The 17,855-nt window shown below is 40.9% G+C and overlaps 1 protein-coding gene and 1 long non-coding RNA gene across 4 annotated transcripts in view; one reads left to right on the forward strand and one right to left on the reverse strand.

Annotated features, from left to right (window-relative positions):
* Positions 1–52: 52 nt before the first annotated feature.
* On the reverse strand, positions 53–17,754 carry NTPCR (nucleoside-triphosphatase, cancer-related). 3 transcript variants are annotated; one of them, XM_031591874.2, is made up of 6 exons: positions 17,613–17,752; positions 14,346–14,508; positions 13,178–13,274; positions 10,541–10,750; positions 5,548–5,632; positions 53–4,559 (listed from the first exon to the last, which is right to left on the reverse strand). In XM_031591874.2, exons 1-5 carry the CDS (start codon positions 17,644–17,646, stop codon positions 5,564–5,566), a joined length of 573 nt encoding a protein of 190 aa, XP_031447734.1. In that variant the 5' UTR covers positions 17,647–17,752; the 3' UTR covers positions 53–4,559; positions 5,548–5,563. The 3 variants fall into 3 exon arrangements, with proteins under 3 accessions (XP_031447734.1, XP_031447742.1, XP_089991545.1); XM_031591882.2 differs by lacking the exon at positions 10,541–10,750 and having other exon boundaries at positions 17,613–17,754; XM_090135419.1 differs by lacking the exon at positions 53–4,559 and having other exon boundaries at positions 5,495–5,632.
* The window catches only part of LOC149918969 (uncharacterized), a 105,890-nt gene continuing 105,750 nt past the window's right edge, over positions 17,716–17,855 (forward strand). The window contains exon 1 of the long non-coding RNA XR_016464216.1: positions 17,716–17,805. This is a non-coding gene — a long non-coding RNA (uncharacterized LOC149918969). The remainder of the gene's footprint in view (positions 17,806–17,855) is intronic.

Consider the following 17,855-nt stretch of genomic DNA (forward strand, 5'->3'; position numbering starts at 1 on the left):
GACTGTTTCTAATTCTCCTTATGATAATGTGCAGCCAGGCTGCCCCAGTTAACAAGGAATCTTTAACAAGAGATGCCCCAGCTAAGAGTTATTGGCATTAGATGATACACTGTTGCATTCCGAGCTTCCTAGCGTGCCACACTTGAGATGACAAGTAGTAGAACCAAATAACAGCAAGTGAAAAATAAAACCATCCAAATATGCTTTGTGTGGCAGCAGTTTTCCAGTTTCCTCTTTTATTTTGAATTCTTTTCACTTTCTACTTGTTATGTAATAGAGAAATCTATTTTCTTTCACATAGATCTTGACAAATTCGTTCTTTATAATGCTCAGCATAATCTAGGCAACATTCTGCTCGCATTTACAGGTGCAAAAGCAGACTGATACCATGTATTCCCTGAGACACACAGCCATCAGTGTAGCTCAGGCCTTTCTGCTGCCTCCTGCAGCCTCCACATGTGATGTGGAAGAAGAAGCTGAATACAGCAGCTCCTTTCTGACCACTTCTGGCAGACACGACTTCTCCCACCACCCTGCTGGCAGCGTGCTTGGCACTAATTACACAGGACAAAGAAGTTATGGGTGTAGGTGGGGGGCTCTCAGTTGCAGGCACTGGCCCTACTTCTGCTTTGGGGGCTTTGCAATCTTCTAGGATAAACCACCAACACTTGTCTTCCTAGGCTATTATGCACAGAAGTGGGGCAAACAGCTGCAGAAAGCACTAAGCTTTCCCAGGTTAGCCTCACCCAGGCCTGTGATTGTCAAATCTCAAACTAAAACTTGAATTAACTTCTATCAAAAACAATCTTTTGGTCTCAACCAACCAAAATTATTCTGTGCATCCACTTAGAGCAAACTAAACAATGCCGAGAAACAGCTGCACAAAATCTTCTTATGGCTGCAATCACTTGACACCAGCGGTGACACGTTCCACCATCACCACTTCTTCAAGAGACTCACCCATCTCCATGGCCTCTCTGCACCCTAGGAAACACAACCACCTTGCAGTTCCTGTCTGAGGTAAATCCACCAGGGCCTGGAGGTCACGAGGTACAGTGAGGCTCAGGCTCCTGCTGTGTGGGGCAGCTGCCAGAACAGGCAACTCCTAGCTTATGTGTGCAGGCACAGCACACAAGCAGGACTGGGATTCAAACAGATTCTTTTAGTATCCTAATACAGGTTTTCTTTTCTGCTAAAGGTGTTACTGTAGCACAGCGGGTTGAAAAGCAAAAGAGGTGCCATTACTAATAGCATCAATTAAGAAACAACAAACAAGAACCAAAGATGGCAGCAGAAACTCTCCTCCATGTTGCATTTCTACATGATTTTGGAGATAGCAAGGCTGATGGCACTAAGACTGCTGCTATGTGCAGTGTTTTTAAGATGTGGTCCAATCCCACAGAATTATCACACATGATGGTTAGAAATAAAACCTGCAACCAGCTACGAGGTTGTACTGACTCTAAAACACACGAGGTAGAGACAGACCCAGTTAATCATTCTACATCAATATGTGATGGAAGATAAATTTAACACATCTTTCCTTGGGAGAAACCTTTCTGTCCATAAGAGCAGTCAGTACATACAGTTCTTTCATAGAGACGGCAGCAGGGATGATGAGATGGAGCCCCCACCTGCTGCTCAGCTTGTCCTCAGATAATAGCACTGCTGCTGAAGAGAAACATGGCATATTGATGAGCCCTTCAACACGAGAGAGCAGGGAGGAGCACATCCAGCAAGTACAGCAAACTCCGAGCAGGAGGCTGACGAATGTATGGTGAAACAAGCACAAGTTTCAGCCCTTATGTGTGTGTGTTATAAAGTGTGGGACATTCATCACCTGCCCTCATTTTGGTTTCCTAAACTCTCTTTCCACTGATGGGCTCTTGTTCACATCACACAGTGAAAGCTGAATGATAAACTCCTAAGGGTGAAACATGCCCAGAACTGGCCAGAAGATGTTAGTAGCCTTTACTAAAGCCAACTGTAAGCTGCAGAACTGCTCACAGCCACCAGGAATGCCAGTAAGCCCACAGCATGGCCTTCAGCCCAGCTGGTTCCTACCACAGCAAGCAAGAAGCAAACAGTGATGGACACTACTCACAAAAGCAAGTTCATCCCAAAATACAAATGCCATAGGTCCTGTATGTCCCTCTATTTTGAAGTGTTTAAAAAGCTTTTATATATGTATACATACACACATGTACAAGTAAGGAACTCAAGCTGCCACTGAAAAGTCTCACCTCGTTTCTGCACACAGACAATTTTGACATTCATGGCATTTAAGACAAACATTATCAAAAGCACTTACCTACCACTGGGATTCTTTATCCCTTGCTAAGATGGACAGGTACTCTCAGTCTAAAACTCTGAAGTTCTTGGAGTCTCTGCAATGCTACTTGCATTTTTAAAGAGCTACTGGTAGCATTTGGTTCCAACCCAAGTGACTGCACTTCTCCTGCTGGGGAATTTAAGTTAAAGATTAGCTGCATTCTATGCAGCTCATAGAAGATTAGAATTATCAGTGAAATCCTTCAGCACGTACTAAGCATCATCTCATCAATTTTTTTTTTTTTTTTAAACTACCCAATTATTGCCATTTTTAGATTGCTCCCTGGACCGGGAGCTGGTATTTACAGCATTTCACTACTGCTTGTACAACCTGAAATCTGCAAGACAGACATATTACTTATAATTAACTTTGCAGTAGGTTCAGTGTTAAAGATTCACCTCTCATTCAGCCTTCTCAGAGTATGACAAGTCAAAAATGGTCTAATGCATGATAAATAATACAGGCCCTGTTTATTCCATGCTGCGTGCTATTTATGTTGGATTACAAGCCGCCTTGCCAAAAATGTCCTCAATTCTCAGGCTTTGAGAAAATAATTGGTACCTCACAGTCCCCTCTTTTTTGCACCAATTAAAACCTGCAGGTGCACTAATGCTGTCATCTGGAATCTTGCTGTTACATCAGAGGTTATTTTCACCAAATGTGTGCTATTAGTAAAATTAGCCCATCAGGGGAACGGTGAATGCTGTTTGTTGCTACAGTTCTGTCAAGGCTTTCCAAATATTTTACTAATGTGAGACCAGAGAATACATTTTTTTTTTTTTACCTCTGAAGTAAACACTGTGTGCCATAAAAGCTAACTTCAGTTGTTAATACTGCTTTCTCAGTGCATATTTGGGACAGGCAAATCATTTCTTTAGGACTGTCTCAGAATACAAAAGCCAGAAATGACTGTTGAAACCATTTAGGATCTCCTGCTGAACACAGATCACAGAATTTCTCTTTATTTCTCTTAAAAGCACTGTGTAGATCAGAAAATGAATTTAAAGAACAGCACCAACAACAAAAAACTCACCAATCTAGAGCCAGGCAACAGAAAGCAAGAGCCACTGATGTCAGTGGCAAAAAATACCCTCTGGTTTAAAAGGCTGATGTTTCATTCACAGCTGAGAAAGAAAAATTCACCTCCATTTTGGATAAGTTGTTCCAGTGACTAACTCCCCTTGCTACACAAGGTCCCATCAGCACACTGCTCAAAACTTAGCAGAGCTGAAGATTCTTTTGGTAACTATTTAATCATTGAAAGAAATATTATCCTGCAGTGTATTTTATAGCTTAACTTATTCCACTGAAATTCCACTGTTCAGCATGTAAGAGCAGAGAGGCTTATGCTCCAAAGTCTATGGCACACAGACCTAAGAAAGTGCTTTGGTCTTTAGTCATTCACCATCTAACCATCTAACAAAGTGCCTTAAGAATGCTCTGGATTTAAAATTAACAAACAGACAACAAAAAGCACCAAGCAACCACTACAGGAGTTCCCAGGATCCATAGTTTAGATACCTGCATTTCAGAAATTAAATTTAGATTATGGCTTCCATATAAGTCTCCATTCTGAATGAAGTTCTTGTTCCCTTCCAGTAAGTCCATTTCAAATATACTGGTATGTTAAAAGTCACAGTTGCCAGTATCCTCTCCTTGTTCAGCAAATTAAAGCAAGGGCATGAAAGAATTAATAATTTTATGTCATCAAAAATTGTGGGCTGGGTAGATTTTTATTCCAAAGAGTCTCCAACATTATACTGTGTTCCGTAAATAACAGAGTGAAGCAGGAGCAGCAGCCACTGCTACCAAAGGCAATGAATGGTAAATGCTGGGGCAGGAGCTAGACATATTTCATTCACAACAGTTCCATTTCTTGTTGCAAGTCCCGTACAGGCAGAATTTGGAGTCCTTCATCCTTCTTGTCTGACAACAGCCTGTACTAATGAGGGGATTATGAATACCTTAAGGACACAGCTTTTTATTGTGAAAAGCAGGCCAGAGCTGTATATTCCTAAAGAGGGGATCTCTGAATTCTCTTTTCCCCAGACGTGAAAGCTGTACTGTTATCCAAATTAATGTGGCCAGAATGGAGCTGCCAGGGAACAGGGCCATTGTGTCCTTTAACCCTCCTCCCATCCAAGGAGGGACAATGTCAAAACCAGACTGTTATCCAAATGCAGGGATTGTCTTTTCTCTTTCCTGTAAGCTCCCAGCACCAGGGCACCTGTAAAAAAAAAATGCTTGTTCCCATCCACCTACATAGAACTACTGGTGTCAGTTTACACAGAAACAAGTAACAAGAATGATGCTTGAAAATGCCTTTAGTGTGCTCACTTTAACAGTTGTTGAACTGAACAGAAAAGTTAAGAAGCAACTGAAGCCTTAACTTACAGCCAAAGATGACTATAAATCATACAGTGAACAAGTGTGCACCTGGGAGGGAATTCTGTTTTAACAACATGCAAAATTGATTAAGTGGTTGCACTTTCCCTGAATACATTTGCAAACCTCAGAGGAAAAAAATACATTGTCTAATACTCTCACACTCCTTATATCACCACTAACCATTACGTGTGTACAGAATCGAGTACAGAAAAAAAATTAAATAAGCAAAAAAAAAAAAAAAAAAAAAAAGAGTATCAGTAAATACAGTGGCTTGAAAATCCCCATACAGAGACACATGCAGTTTTAAGTCGATCCTGACCTAATAAACTTCACATGGAAAATATGTCAAAACTTGACTCAGCCTCGTGAAGCTAAAAGGGTTATGTTCTGTTACACCAAGGCCACAAGTTCTGGTTCCTCAATGCACATTATTGTGTGGGAATTACAGACCATGAATTGTCCTCCAGACAGAAATGTCCTCAACATTCTGAAAGACAAAGATCTCAAAGACATTTGGCAGCTAATTGCTTTTACAAGGTGAAACAGGATCAGAGTCAGACCATCTACCTTTTTCAAATACCCAGGTTGGAGTTTCACATTAACTACAGATCTATCGAATTTTTAAATGGATCAGCTTGTGAATGGGATAAACAAGAATCCTTCTATCTTAATTTTCATATTGTAGAGTAATAGCAGCTTTACCTTGCTTACCCAGGAAGCTCTAATAACCCTTCAGGGGCTAACATAGGAAGGACAGACCAGAACATCCACAAGTTTGATGTTTTATAAAAATAAAAGCTTTAGTAATAAAGTAATAAAAGCTTTACAAGCAAGAAAAGGTCTTCATTGTCTGCATGACTCCACAGCTGCCAAGATGTCCTGCAAGATGTTGTTCCTGTTTTCCTTACTGACCTAGAAAAAGAGAAATTAAAACAGATGTAATTGGATGAGTAACCTCCATATCATGGTTTACTTCAAAAACAAAGCAGAAATTCAAATGCATTTCATTCTTGGTGGGGGAATGCTGAGTGTCAAACACTTGCCTACTTGTGCTACCAACAACACATGAAACTAAACCCACAAAACTGCATATGATTTAATTACTCGTGGATACGCATTGCTTGGATACCCAGGGCTTGAATAACTAACAGGAATTGCTCAAAAAACCATCAAGTACTTCTGCCATTACTAGAAATCCCTTCCAATTACTAAACCTCATTTTTCTACAATAAAGTGGAGGTCTTACACCTTCAGCCCTTGAAAAGACTGCATTTAAATCGATGATAGGCCAAGTAAAAAGCATCATCAATGAAAAAATTAGAACTGGCTTAACAACAGTACAACTGTGCAGTGAGAAGCCTTAGCACTGCAGGACAGAAACACCTTGAAAGAGAAATAAAACTACGGGATAAAAGCTGGGGAACTTTTATAGTGCACTGAGGTATGTCCTTTGTTTACCAGTTCTTAGAAATGTTGGACTGTAACACCAGCCCAGGTGAAAATCCATACAGTCCAGCATCCCGTCTACTGCCAGGTCCACCTGTGTTGCAGCATCTGCAGACTACTAGAAACTGCCAAGGCAATGTTACCACTTCCTGGCCAGCTCAGCCCCTGGGTAAGGCAGTGACACAGTACAGAACTGTGGGGCTGGGGGGTTACAAATTCTCCCCTCTTGAAGACAGTCACCTGTATTATGTACATGACCACAGCATTACTAACTCAGCCATCACATGGGGAAAGAGCAGAGTGAAAGGTGAAAGGGTGTGAAAGTGAATGGGGAAAGGGCTAAAAAATTGCTAAGTGTCAGTAAAAGCTTCATTTAAAAAGCTTAAGGAAATTGCTGCAGTGCTCAGATCTCTGCAGAAAGGACAGGGAGAAATCACACAAAGACAGATGAGACAGAAAAAGAAAAAATTAGGGCACTCATATTTATTAACAAAGTTTGAAGAGAAAGAAAAGATACCACAGTATGCATGACATAAAGCTCTCCACCAGCAAGATTTTGTTGCATTCCCTGTAGCTACACTTAAGATCTGAGCACACGGATTTGCATTTCTTCCAGCCAGTATAGACCGTAGTCAGTACTGAACAGAAAGTCTATTATTGTCACCATCATCATCAACAAACTAGCGACAGCCCTACCTAAAAAATTCAACCTAGGCATCCATTGCTATTCGTCACAGACATCCTATCCAAATGTTGGAAAACAACATTGTAAACCTTGAGACAGTGGTCTCACCTATGACACTTGAATTCAAGAGAACAGATCAACGTGAGACTGAAGAAAAAGTGATTTAAAAAGAAAAAAAGAGGAAAGGGCAGGAAGATCTCCCTGAAAGTGTTGCTGTTTTTATTGAGCATCATTCCAAGACTATTATTAGATAAAAAGAAAGCCCCACAATAGCAAAGAGCAAGACAATAAAGAATGGAATTGCTCTTCAGTAAGACTATTGAGGTACCCTGAGGTAAACAAGGCACAGAGCATAGATGAGCCAAGCTCTAAATCTCACAGCAAGTGTCCTGACATCCTGACTTTCAAAGGACCTTCTGAACATTTAATAGCTCTTCCCACTGTCTCAGAGCCAACAAAAACAATACTCCATTTTATCTGTCCTCTTCCATACCTACATGCCAGAAGTCCAGTGAGAGCATCAGAGAGAAAGTGCCAAGTACTGGGAAATTCTCACAACCATTTTGCAAAGGCTGCTTGATAGATATCAGCCTCCTCCTAAGGTCTGGAGACATTCTGCACAGGCAGCTTTCCCAGACAGAATAAATCTCCCAGTACCTGTACTGAATATACAAAGAGATGGGAAGATTTTTAGGGAGTAAAGGCAACTGTAGATGCTGCTTTTTACTAAGCACTTAGATAATTTTGAATAAATGATCACTGGATAGTGATAGAACAGGAGGGAGTGATTTCAAACTGAGACAGGAGAGGTTTAGGTTAGATATTAGGAGGAAGTTTTTCACACAGAGGATGGTGATGCACTGGAACAGGTTGCCCAAGGAGGTTGTGGATGCCCCATCCCTGGAGGCATTCAAGGCCAGGCTGGATGTGGTTCTGGGCGGCCTGGTCTGGTGGTTGGTGACCTGCACATAGCAGGGGGTTGAAACTAGGTGATCATTGTGGTCCTTTTCAACCCAGGACATTCTGTGATTCTATGATCACCTAAACTCCAAGGATGCAAGAGCTGAGGACAGAAGCTTCCTTTCCCTAACTATTTGGGTACTGTCGAGGGAACAGAATTTGTAGTTTGTTCAACCAGAACCTCTTCTTCTTATCCATTTAACTAACTGCTTTCTTAAAAGGCAGAAACAACCAAACTTCACTAAGGGGCTTTACAAATGCAAAATTAATAGAAAGGAAAATGGGAGAAAATGAAGGCATGCCAGCTGCTAGGGATAAAGCAATTCTAGTTATGACACCATGTCTGCAAAACTCCACAGATCTGGGCACTGCAAAAAGAACCTTTCTACTTTCACTGGAAAGTTGAGTTCTCAGCAAAATGGAATTGGGCAACAATGGAAAAAAATGTGTTAAATATCAGAGCTCCTATCGTTAAGTGCTCTGAATGTAATAAATTAAACATTTGGATCCAAATCCCAACTACTTTTAGGGCATCTGGGCCCATTTAAAGCAACTAAATATGCTTTCAAGACAGAAGGGACTGTAAAACCCACAACAGCTGTGTCTATGCCCTTAACATCAAATATCAGAACCATCCTTGTGACAATAAAAGAAGGATCAGAAAGCTCTGCTGAGTTACTTGAATGCAACCTAACTCCATGTTAAGTGACAAAGCAGACAGAATTTTTTGGAAGGTAGCCACATATGTCTGCACACTTTCAGGCATCATAAAAGCCAGCAAGAAAAAGCTAACCACAAGTAATTTGGGCACTCCGGGTTCTCTGCATGCCACAGCCCTTCAAGAAAGTAGCTGGTGATTTAGTGTTTACTCCAGCCAGTAACACAGTGAGTCACCAGCAGCAGGTTCTGTTCCTGTTCATGTGCTCATTTTAACCAGCTGAGGAAGAGCATGCAGTGTGTCACTGGAGTGAGACAGATGCTCTCCTGCACAGCAGATCACTTGTCACCTGGATACTCTTGCAGTCTGTCACACATTTCACACTCTTGCTTTTGGTTAAATGATCCAACAGAGAAATCTGCATTTAAACAAAGAAACCTGCACATTATAATCTCAGCAGCATAAACAGGATGGCTCATTTTTAGTAAAGGTTTTTTTCAGATAGAGAAAACATTTCTCTATTGAAATGTACAGGTCATAACATTTGAAAACACAATATATTGGCATGATACACCTAATAACCTGGGGTTGAATGGCAGAAGTCTCTAGAATGTCATCTGATAGAATGAGGCAGTGGAAGGCTTGAAATGTCCTTGAAAAGCCAAATACTGTTTTCCAGCACCATTTCTGAGAGAAGGAAACACATATTGTTGCCTTGCCATGACTGCATCCTAAGCAGTAAGTGACTGTTGCTTTCTCCATTCCCTCTCCTCCTAGTTCTACCACCATAAAGCAGTCACGTGGAATTCACATTCACACACATCCCTGTTCAGCAGCTCAACAAACAACACACGTTGGCTTCTCAGTGGGAAATGTGGGTTTTAATCTCTGAGGGGAAAGGTAGGAGTTGAATGTTTATGAGGGGAAAGAAATCTTTTCTTGCTTTTGCTGCTAGAGCTGCTTCAGCACCCAAAAAGGCCTTTAATTTCAGAAACAGAAAATAAAGACGATGATGGGACCACTGAGCAAAAGAAAGCTGAGGTCTGTTTCCAAGCACTGCACTTCTGTTCCCGCTTTGAAGAGGAAAAAAAGATGGAGGCTTTGCTTTCTCTACAGTAATTAAGACCACTCTTAAGGTTAAGATTTTTTCTCCTTCTTCATTCATTTGCATTACAAGAAAGGACCAATCGTCACTGGATCTGCTTCCACTCAAGAGCAGGCTGCAGTACCATACTGCTTTACAGCCTATTACCTCTGCCAGTAAGCCAGAACCTGCAAGTCTCAGTTACTGTATTTGTAACTTATGGATATTTGCAGTTCAGTTTCAGATATACAGCTTTGTTCTCTACTAGAAATAATAACACTGAGCAGAAAAATAACGGAAAGGAGAGGGGGTTGCATTTAGCTCGTTTTCGTAAAGTATCCAGGGCACTTACAGATCCTAAAGAAACCTCTCACGTTTCCCAGTGAACAGGCAGTTCTATTGTGGTAAGTTTTTGAGAATTTCTCTGTAACTGATCAGAAAAATCACACTGAGGCCTTTATGTCCTGAATATTATGTCTGTAAAACAACATAATGAATTCCAAAGTTGTTTCACTGACTGCAGAGAAAGCACACTCCATTTTACAAGTGTCTTTCTTTAACAAATTTTTTCTGCAAACTCTACTGCTGCTTTTTTTCCCCCCTTGAATATGATTACTGGTAATATTTCTGCAAGCCAGCCTGCAAAAAAATAAAAAGAAATCTGACTGTACTTTAAAAGATTTAACTCTTAGGAATAAGGAATACTTAAGTGGCAATAATACTACAGTAAGAAAACTTTTAAAAACAACGACATCATTACTTCTACAGCCTCTCAAAAGCAAAGCCAGCTGTGTGAAGCTGTGTTTTTCTTTTTTTTTTAATAAGGTGAACACCTGCCCATTAAGAACCAAATGGAAACTAAAAGGCTTATTTCATAGAAGCTCTCCACTGCTACCAAATGGTAGCAACAATCAGTTTTTAAACAGAGCCAAATACAAACCCACAACCCAGAACAGAAGGCTCTTTAAGGTATTTAATATTACTCACAGTGAACACTTCAACATCTCTCCTACTTCTTATTTCTTCAACAAGATCCAGTGGCTTTCCCTTAGGTATTGGAATAGTTCCAAGTACCACGGTCCCAGAGCCAGCCAGCATTTGACGAACAGCTTGAATAAAAGCCTGACTGAAGAGTTCCATTTTACCAATCTCATCTATGACGCAAATCTTTTTCTCTGCATCACTGCCCTGGTTTACCTGTGGAAAAGTGCATCAGGAGATTGTAAACATCACGGAACTTCGAACAAGCAACAGAAATAATTGCCATGCTAATAAAAAGTACCTCTAAAATAAATCCATTGTAATACTGGGGAACACTGAAAGGTCAGAACTGCTGCTGCTGGTAGCTGACCAACTTTAAATCTGTCATTTATATTTCAGCAAAGACTGGTGGAAAAATAGGAATACATATATGGCATAAATACCAGCTATGATGATTGGAAATATTCAGAATATCATTTTTCATTCAGAGCAGAGTTCTCCAGCTATTTGACAATAAAGAACTGCTCTCATTAAGTCTGAAGGACCCAAACGTTTCAAAACATTGAATTCTGCATTTAGAATAAATCAATATCAACACAACATAATGATTAAGAATGGCTTGCATTACATATTGGAAGCTTGTAACTACAGAATGCCTTTCAAAAACAATTTTAAACTTAGAAGATTCCTCACTATTTTAGCAAAAAAAACAACCAAACAAGCGAACAAACACATCAGATGTTTACACCCTTGTCTACAGCTTCCAAACTTTAAGTAAGATTTCAGATTATATGAAGGTTATTTTTTCATTATCAGCTGATACAGGAGCAGTTTTGTCTGTGTCAGCTGAGCCCTCAGTGCTGCAAACTGAGACATGCACAGGAGTGAGCAGACTTGGACGGGTCTCAGGGTCTTCACCTCTGGCTCCAGTATTTGTTACTGATCATGATAAAACTTTGAAAGGTCAATGCAATTTGTCCAAAGTAAAATAGGAAGGCGGGAGTCAAACTGTAAACAAAAATGTGCTGATCTCTCCAGAAATAAGAACGCTGTTCTCCTTCACACTACGCCTTCTGTTTCTGCCTGATCTACTGCTTTGGCATAAGCTCTTGCCACAAAATTGACTTGATCATCAGATTTGTGATCAGAACCTGCCATCACAGCAAGCGATGCAGAAGCACATTGTGATAGCGTCTCTGGAATTGAAAACAAACAAAAAACACCAAATGAAAACCAAAATGAAAGAGTGCTAGGATGGCAAAAACCAGCACTTCTCTCAAAACAAGCAACTTTCTCCAAAGTTATCTGGATAAACAATCACGCCATTGCCAGCTTTTTCTCCTCTCTCATGTCAGAACAATCTTCTTCCATTTCTTTCTCATTATATAACGTGATATAAAGAGAGTGCTCCGGCTGTCCTCTCCTGGTGAAGTTAACCAAAAATTAGTCTCTGCTAGTTGCAGATGTGAGGAATGAATCAACCTCAACTCAAACTCACTTCTGTAGAACCATGAACATGCACCAACAGCAGCCATGCTACACAGAACCTAAAGAAAAAAGAAATCTAAATATTTTTCCCTGTGAAGACCAAGTATTTATTTCCAGTGAAGTGGAAGAACTGTTCAACATGGATCCTAAAACGTTTTCAAGTCAAGTCTCTCCTGAATAGCTGTTTTATTTAAAATCCCTTCACAGATCTCCCTTGTCCCTGACATCTTTATTTCCATCCTTTCAGACTTCAACATTCCTTGACAAAAAGATGAAACTGATCCTCTGTCTTGTTTTCACTCCTCACATCCCTTTGGTTTTGGTTTTTGTTGCTCTAAGTTCATTAAAAAGTCCCTTCTTCATGGACCCCCTGAACTTCAGTAGCATAGAAAAATCACAAGATTATTTTTAGCAGTATTGTTCAGCAGCTAGTGCACACAGTTTATGAGATGCTATTGCCAAAGTCAGATCTGCTCTTGCTTAATTTTGAAGAGGGGGAAAGGTTGGGGTAAGAGAGAAAGGAGAAGGAAAAAGGGTGATGATCATAATATTGTTTGCATTGCTGGAAAAGAATGACCAGAGAAGGACAAGAAAAAGAGTAAGTCAGTCTTGTCACAGAGCACTCCTTGTGCAATTAAGTCTGAAATTATCATATTGCTGTATCATTTGAAACCAAGCTGTACTTACACAGTAGTAACAAAAAGTAATAACTGTATTCAAGAAACGAATAATGTTCCTACTGAAGGAATGGAATTAGAGCAAAAAGAGAGAGAAAAAAAGGATGTGAAGAGGAACAGCAACAAAGTCCTTTCTCATGGGCTCACTAACTTAAGCCACTTGTATGCAGTAAGCCACCTACTTGAACATTTTGTTTGCCTTCCACCATGCCAGGTGGTGGCATAGGAAGCAACTTCCTATCTCTCAACCCAAGGTGGGCCTGGCCACAGGACAATGTCACATAAAGGAGGAGAGGCAAAGCAATCTCACAACAGGTCTGCCCCTTCTGCTACCTAATCCTGAAGGCAATGAGAATCAGTGAAATTCAAGAATGAGAACCTTTATTAACATCAAAATTGAGTGCTGTAGAAGAGCCCTTCAATAACAATCATTATAATAAAGCATCCATTTTTTCAGCAGCTTTAGTATAATACTCACATTTCTCAGCACAGGCAGAACCAACTGCTCAAATGAAGCAACGTCTACAACGTATTGTCCTACACGACATTCACGTCTTGAAGTAGAAGAATCAGAACTGAATTTGAAAGACACACACAAATCCTTCTAAGTAATAAGTTCAGCAAGAACTTACTGCAGTCATTTCAAGTGGATTTACTAACATAATTACTCTAGTAAGTCAATTTGCTCTTAATTCTTCTAAGCAAAGAAAACGTGAAAGCAATGCATTACGTAATATTGCAGATAGCATACTTTCAGATAACAAAAATGCCATAAGCTACCTTCAGTATTATATAAACTTAAATTCGAATGCTATGCAGAAGGACAAAAAAATATAAAAGGTATATTTTGATTTCATTGCAAATATCTCTATTACACCTGCAGTTCTTGCAGGCATAGGAACTACCTTTGAATTAGACAATGTAACACTAGACAGCATCAAAGCAACAACCCAAAGCTCAGAATAGGTTGCAGAACACTTCAATGTTCTTTGAAAAATACTCAGTTTGTATGTACAGCATCACACTATTCCGGGTAAGCCATGATTGTTACTAGTATGCAAGTTATTTGGTCAGGTCAGTTATGTCTGAATGTGATGGAAATATCACGCCTACCTAGACTAAGTTGTGCAGGAATCATTAATCTAGCCTGGTAAATTAGGAAAGTGCTCTGCACTTCTGAAACCCTATTCTGAGTGGGACTCCGAGGCTCCCTTTTTCTTCAAATTCACATGCAGGATTTGTGGGCCAGTCATTGGTTCTTTAATACAACATTAAGAGCTATTCATCTTTAATTTTCAGATTCCATACTCACAAATCAACTGGAAAAAAGAAATAATCTTCCCTCCTGACTACAGCAAGCTACACACTGTATACCAGAGAGACCTGGATTCGGGAGAAAAGCTCTATCTGGTGTAAAATATGAAGTAAAAGAGACCACTCTTCTCTAGGTCATTTTTTTTAAACTATGTGATATGGTGTCTACATAGATAATGCAGGTATCAGCCAGAAAACAAGAACTGAACAAGGAACGTGACATGAAAACCGTATCTGTGCTGGTAATCAGCTTCTGGAAGGGCATTTAACATGCTGACAGACTAGAGGAGCATCAAACAACAAGCCGCTTAAAACAATTTAAACCTCAGTACCTAACTCTAGATAAAGGACCTCGTTTTCCAGATAAAGTGACAACATCAAATCCTCTTCTTCTGCCACCTTCTTTAACTTCCTCTGTGTAAAATCCATCAACGGGAACGTCTGAGGATTTTAGTGCTTGAGTGACTTTCTGGATCAAAGTAGTCTTTCCAATCCCTAGAAACAAAGAGGAAACAAAAAGTGTGTGGCATTAATCTTTTGTAATAAAAGCCTACGTTTAAACATCACAGCAATTATGTGATTTAGCACGAACATCCATTACAAGTTTGCAATTTTTTTTTTTTTTTTTTTTTTTTTTTTTTTTTTTTTAAGGCAGGGAAAGCAAGAATAGAAGCACCTTTTAAAGCCCATGCTGTACTGATACTAAAATACTTTATTATCCTATAAGAAGTAGGTCTGCAGTGAAGTCACAACAGAACGGTACAAATACCTCTGGCTACAAGTGAACTTGTTAACTTAGATTGTGCCTGGACAGGCCACAGAGCTTGCCCCAGGACAAGCAATGCATAAGAGATCAGCCCATGGTGAGAGTCATACAGTTGTTACACAACTGGTATCTAAGCTAGCTAAAAGGCTGACTGATGAACCTCCTGGTCTATCACTGCTATTCGTTATTTTTCAAGAATGGAAATGAATTAATTCACTTTTTAGATTAGGTCAAAACTGATTGCTATTACCAGAGGCGTGACTTCCAGCAAGATAAAGCACACACTACTTCTGTTCTGTCCTAGAAATTGGAATTGCTCCATACCCTTGAGTTATCAGATCCTACATGGCAAAAAAGCAGACTTCTAATGCTACAATAATTAAAGCAAGAGAGGTTCTTATTATATATAGGGAAAAGCATATTTTTTTTTTTTTTTTACTGTGAGGGTAATCAAGCCCTGGAAGAAGTCACCCAGAGAGGCTATGCAGTTTCATTCTTGAAGGATTACAAGACCTGATGGATAAGGCCGAGAGCAACTTGGTCAGGGTGCATAGCTGACCCGGCTTTACACCTCCTGAAGTCTCTTCCTGAATGAATTAAACTGGGCTCCTATAATCCATTCTCCCACCATAATAAAGATCTTCAATACCTTTCCTAGCTGACGTCACCTAGCACAATTTGATGTACTTTCTACTATGTGAATGCTGGCCATCTTCCAGACACCCTCTGTTCCCAAAAAGGAGCTATTTCCTTATTTTACCTTCATAGAAGTAAATCCCTTGACAAAGCTGAGCTTAAAAGAAGCTCATTTTGGCTCTCAAAATTTAATGTTATCACTTCATTTTTAATCATTATTATAAAGAAAATCTGCTTTAGAAAATAGAATTATCCTGTACGAAAACTCACCTGGAGATGAGGAATATATTCTATTGCAATGTGCATAAAGATGTCAAGAGAAGTATTTTCAATATGCATTGAGCAGATTTAGGAACTACTTTCTTAACCATCAGCATCACAGAATGGTTTGAGCTGGAAGGGACCTTAATGATAACACAGTTCCAACCCCCTGCCATGAGCAAGGACACTTCGGGCTGCCCAGGGCCCCATCCAAGCTGTCCTTCAGGGATGGGGCATCCACAGCTTCTCTGGGCAGCTTGTGCTAGCACCTTGGCACCATCATAGTGTGTAATTTCTTGTAATACCTAATCTAAACCATTTAAAGGTATTACTCCACATCCTATTGCTACACTCCCAGATAAAAAGGTTCCTGCCCAGCTTTTCTGTAGTCTCCCATTAGGTACTGGAAGGCTGCTATAATGTCCCCCAGAAGCCTCCTCTTTTCCAGGCCAAAATATCACCAACAAAATCTGTAGCTCCAAAGGCATCTACTCAAACACAATTTCTGAAGATTGAAGTCAAAGGGATTCCTGGCATTTGAACAACAAAATAACAAACATGTAACCATCAATATCTGCCATCTTTCCAAGCCCTTGTCTCTATAAGAGAATTTATACTAATTCAGCTAATCTCTGATTTGGTTACCTTTATTCGGTCAATTGCCAAAGTAAGCTGAAGTGATTAAAACTAAATTTAAGAAAGCTTAAAGTTACATGTTCATCTAATCAAAACAATACATTCAATTTCAGGTAAATGAACACAGGGAACCAGCTCACCCTCCTCTGCATTTGCCAGATGACTGCCTCTGCTCTGGTGGATAGAAAGGACAAATAAAGCCAGTGGAATGTATCCCTACCTGAACCTACCAATAACATTTTATTTTAATTCCAGACCACACAAGTATCTGCAAAAGGTTCACACACACACACAAAAAAAAAAAAAAAAAAAAAAAAAAAAAATAGAAAAAGAATTAGGCCCATGGCTTTATTAAAACAATCTAAGTGCTTTGTTTAGTAACTTTATAGCTCATGCAGCATCCCTCTCTCCCTTCAGGATTAGCAGCTTTTCAGTATCTAAGGGGGGGATTATACAGAAGAAAGGGACAGACTCTATCACAAGGTCTGTTGCAAAAGGACAGGGGGAAACAGTTTAAAATCAGAAGTGGGAAAATTTAGACATAAGGAATAACCTTTTACAGTAAGGGTGGCGAGGTATTGAGACAGGTTGCTTAGAGAGGTGGTGGATGCCCTCTCCTTACAGATATCCACTGTCAGTCTGGATGGGGCTAGAAGCAACTGACCTAGCTGTAGGTGTCCCTGTTCACTGCAGGGGAGCTGGACTAGATAACCTTTCAGGTCCCTTCCAACTCAAATGAATTCTATAATCATATCCGTTGCCATTACGAAACACCCCCCCAGCCAAGGCCTGCTATCCAACACCAACTGTTACTCTGTAACTGTACGTGGCTTAGGTTGCAAGAGCTAGATCACCACAATTAAGGAGGGAAAAAACAAAAACAAACAAACAAACAAAAAACAAACCCAACGCTAAGAAATTATTAAACACTGAAGTTTAGTTGGAGTGGGATTCGTCGTCCAGACGTTTTTCTGCCCAACACCCAGCCGCGGGGCTGGAGCCAGGGACAGCACAGCAGCACCTGGCAGCGCGCACTACACAGAATTGGGCCGGGAGCTAAAACGGGTCCAGCGTGAGGAAGTTACGAACGTGTCAGCAGCGACAGCGACACCCGCACGGTGTCCTCGGGCAGCGGCCGGGCCCGGCTACCGCCGGAGGTGCTGCAAGGGCTGCTTCCCACCCCGCCCCGGGCTTACATCCCCCACCGGCCAGGCCGGACCAGGTGCTGGGCTGCCACACCGCTTCCCCTCTCCCTGCTCCCCGGGTTCCTCTTGTTGCTGGCGCCAGGCAGCCTCGTTACCTGGGGGTCCCGTGAGGAAAACGTGCCTAGACATGGCAGGGAGCAGCGGGCCGCTCTCCGCCCTTTACAGCCGGCGCGGCGCGGCGGGAGCTCGGCAGGAGCACCGCCCTCGCTCCGCCTCTCTCCCGGCGGCCCCGCGCAGCACCCGGGAAGGTTGAAGAATCGGGCGCTGCGCCCTCGCGGGAGGACCAAGGTACCCTGAAGTAGTCCTGGATGGGACCTGCTCCTGCCTTACTGCTTCCC

The sequence above is a fragment of the Phasianus colchicus genome, chromosome 2, assembly GCF_987193195.1.
Source record: "Phasianus colchicus chromosome 2, bPhaCol1.hap1.1, whole genome shotgun sequence".
Lineage (NCBI taxonomy): Eukaryota > Metazoa > Chordata > Aves > Galliformes > Phasianidae > Phasianus > Phasianus colchicus.

Bases quoted from the DNA above. Each gene is read 5' to 3' on its own strand.
- NTPCR (XM_031591874.2), bottom strand. From the start codon at position 17,646: ATGTCTAGGCACGTTTTCCTCACGGGACCCCCAG. The intron at 13,275-14,345 runs GTACTGAGGTTT...TTTCAAATTCAG, and splicing joins GGTCCTTTATCTAGAGTTAG to TTCTGATTCTTCTACTTCAA. The intron at 5,633-10,540 runs GTGAGTAATATT...CTCTTTTTCTAG, and splicing joins GAGATGTTGAAGTGTTCACT to GTCAGTAAGGAAAACAGGAA.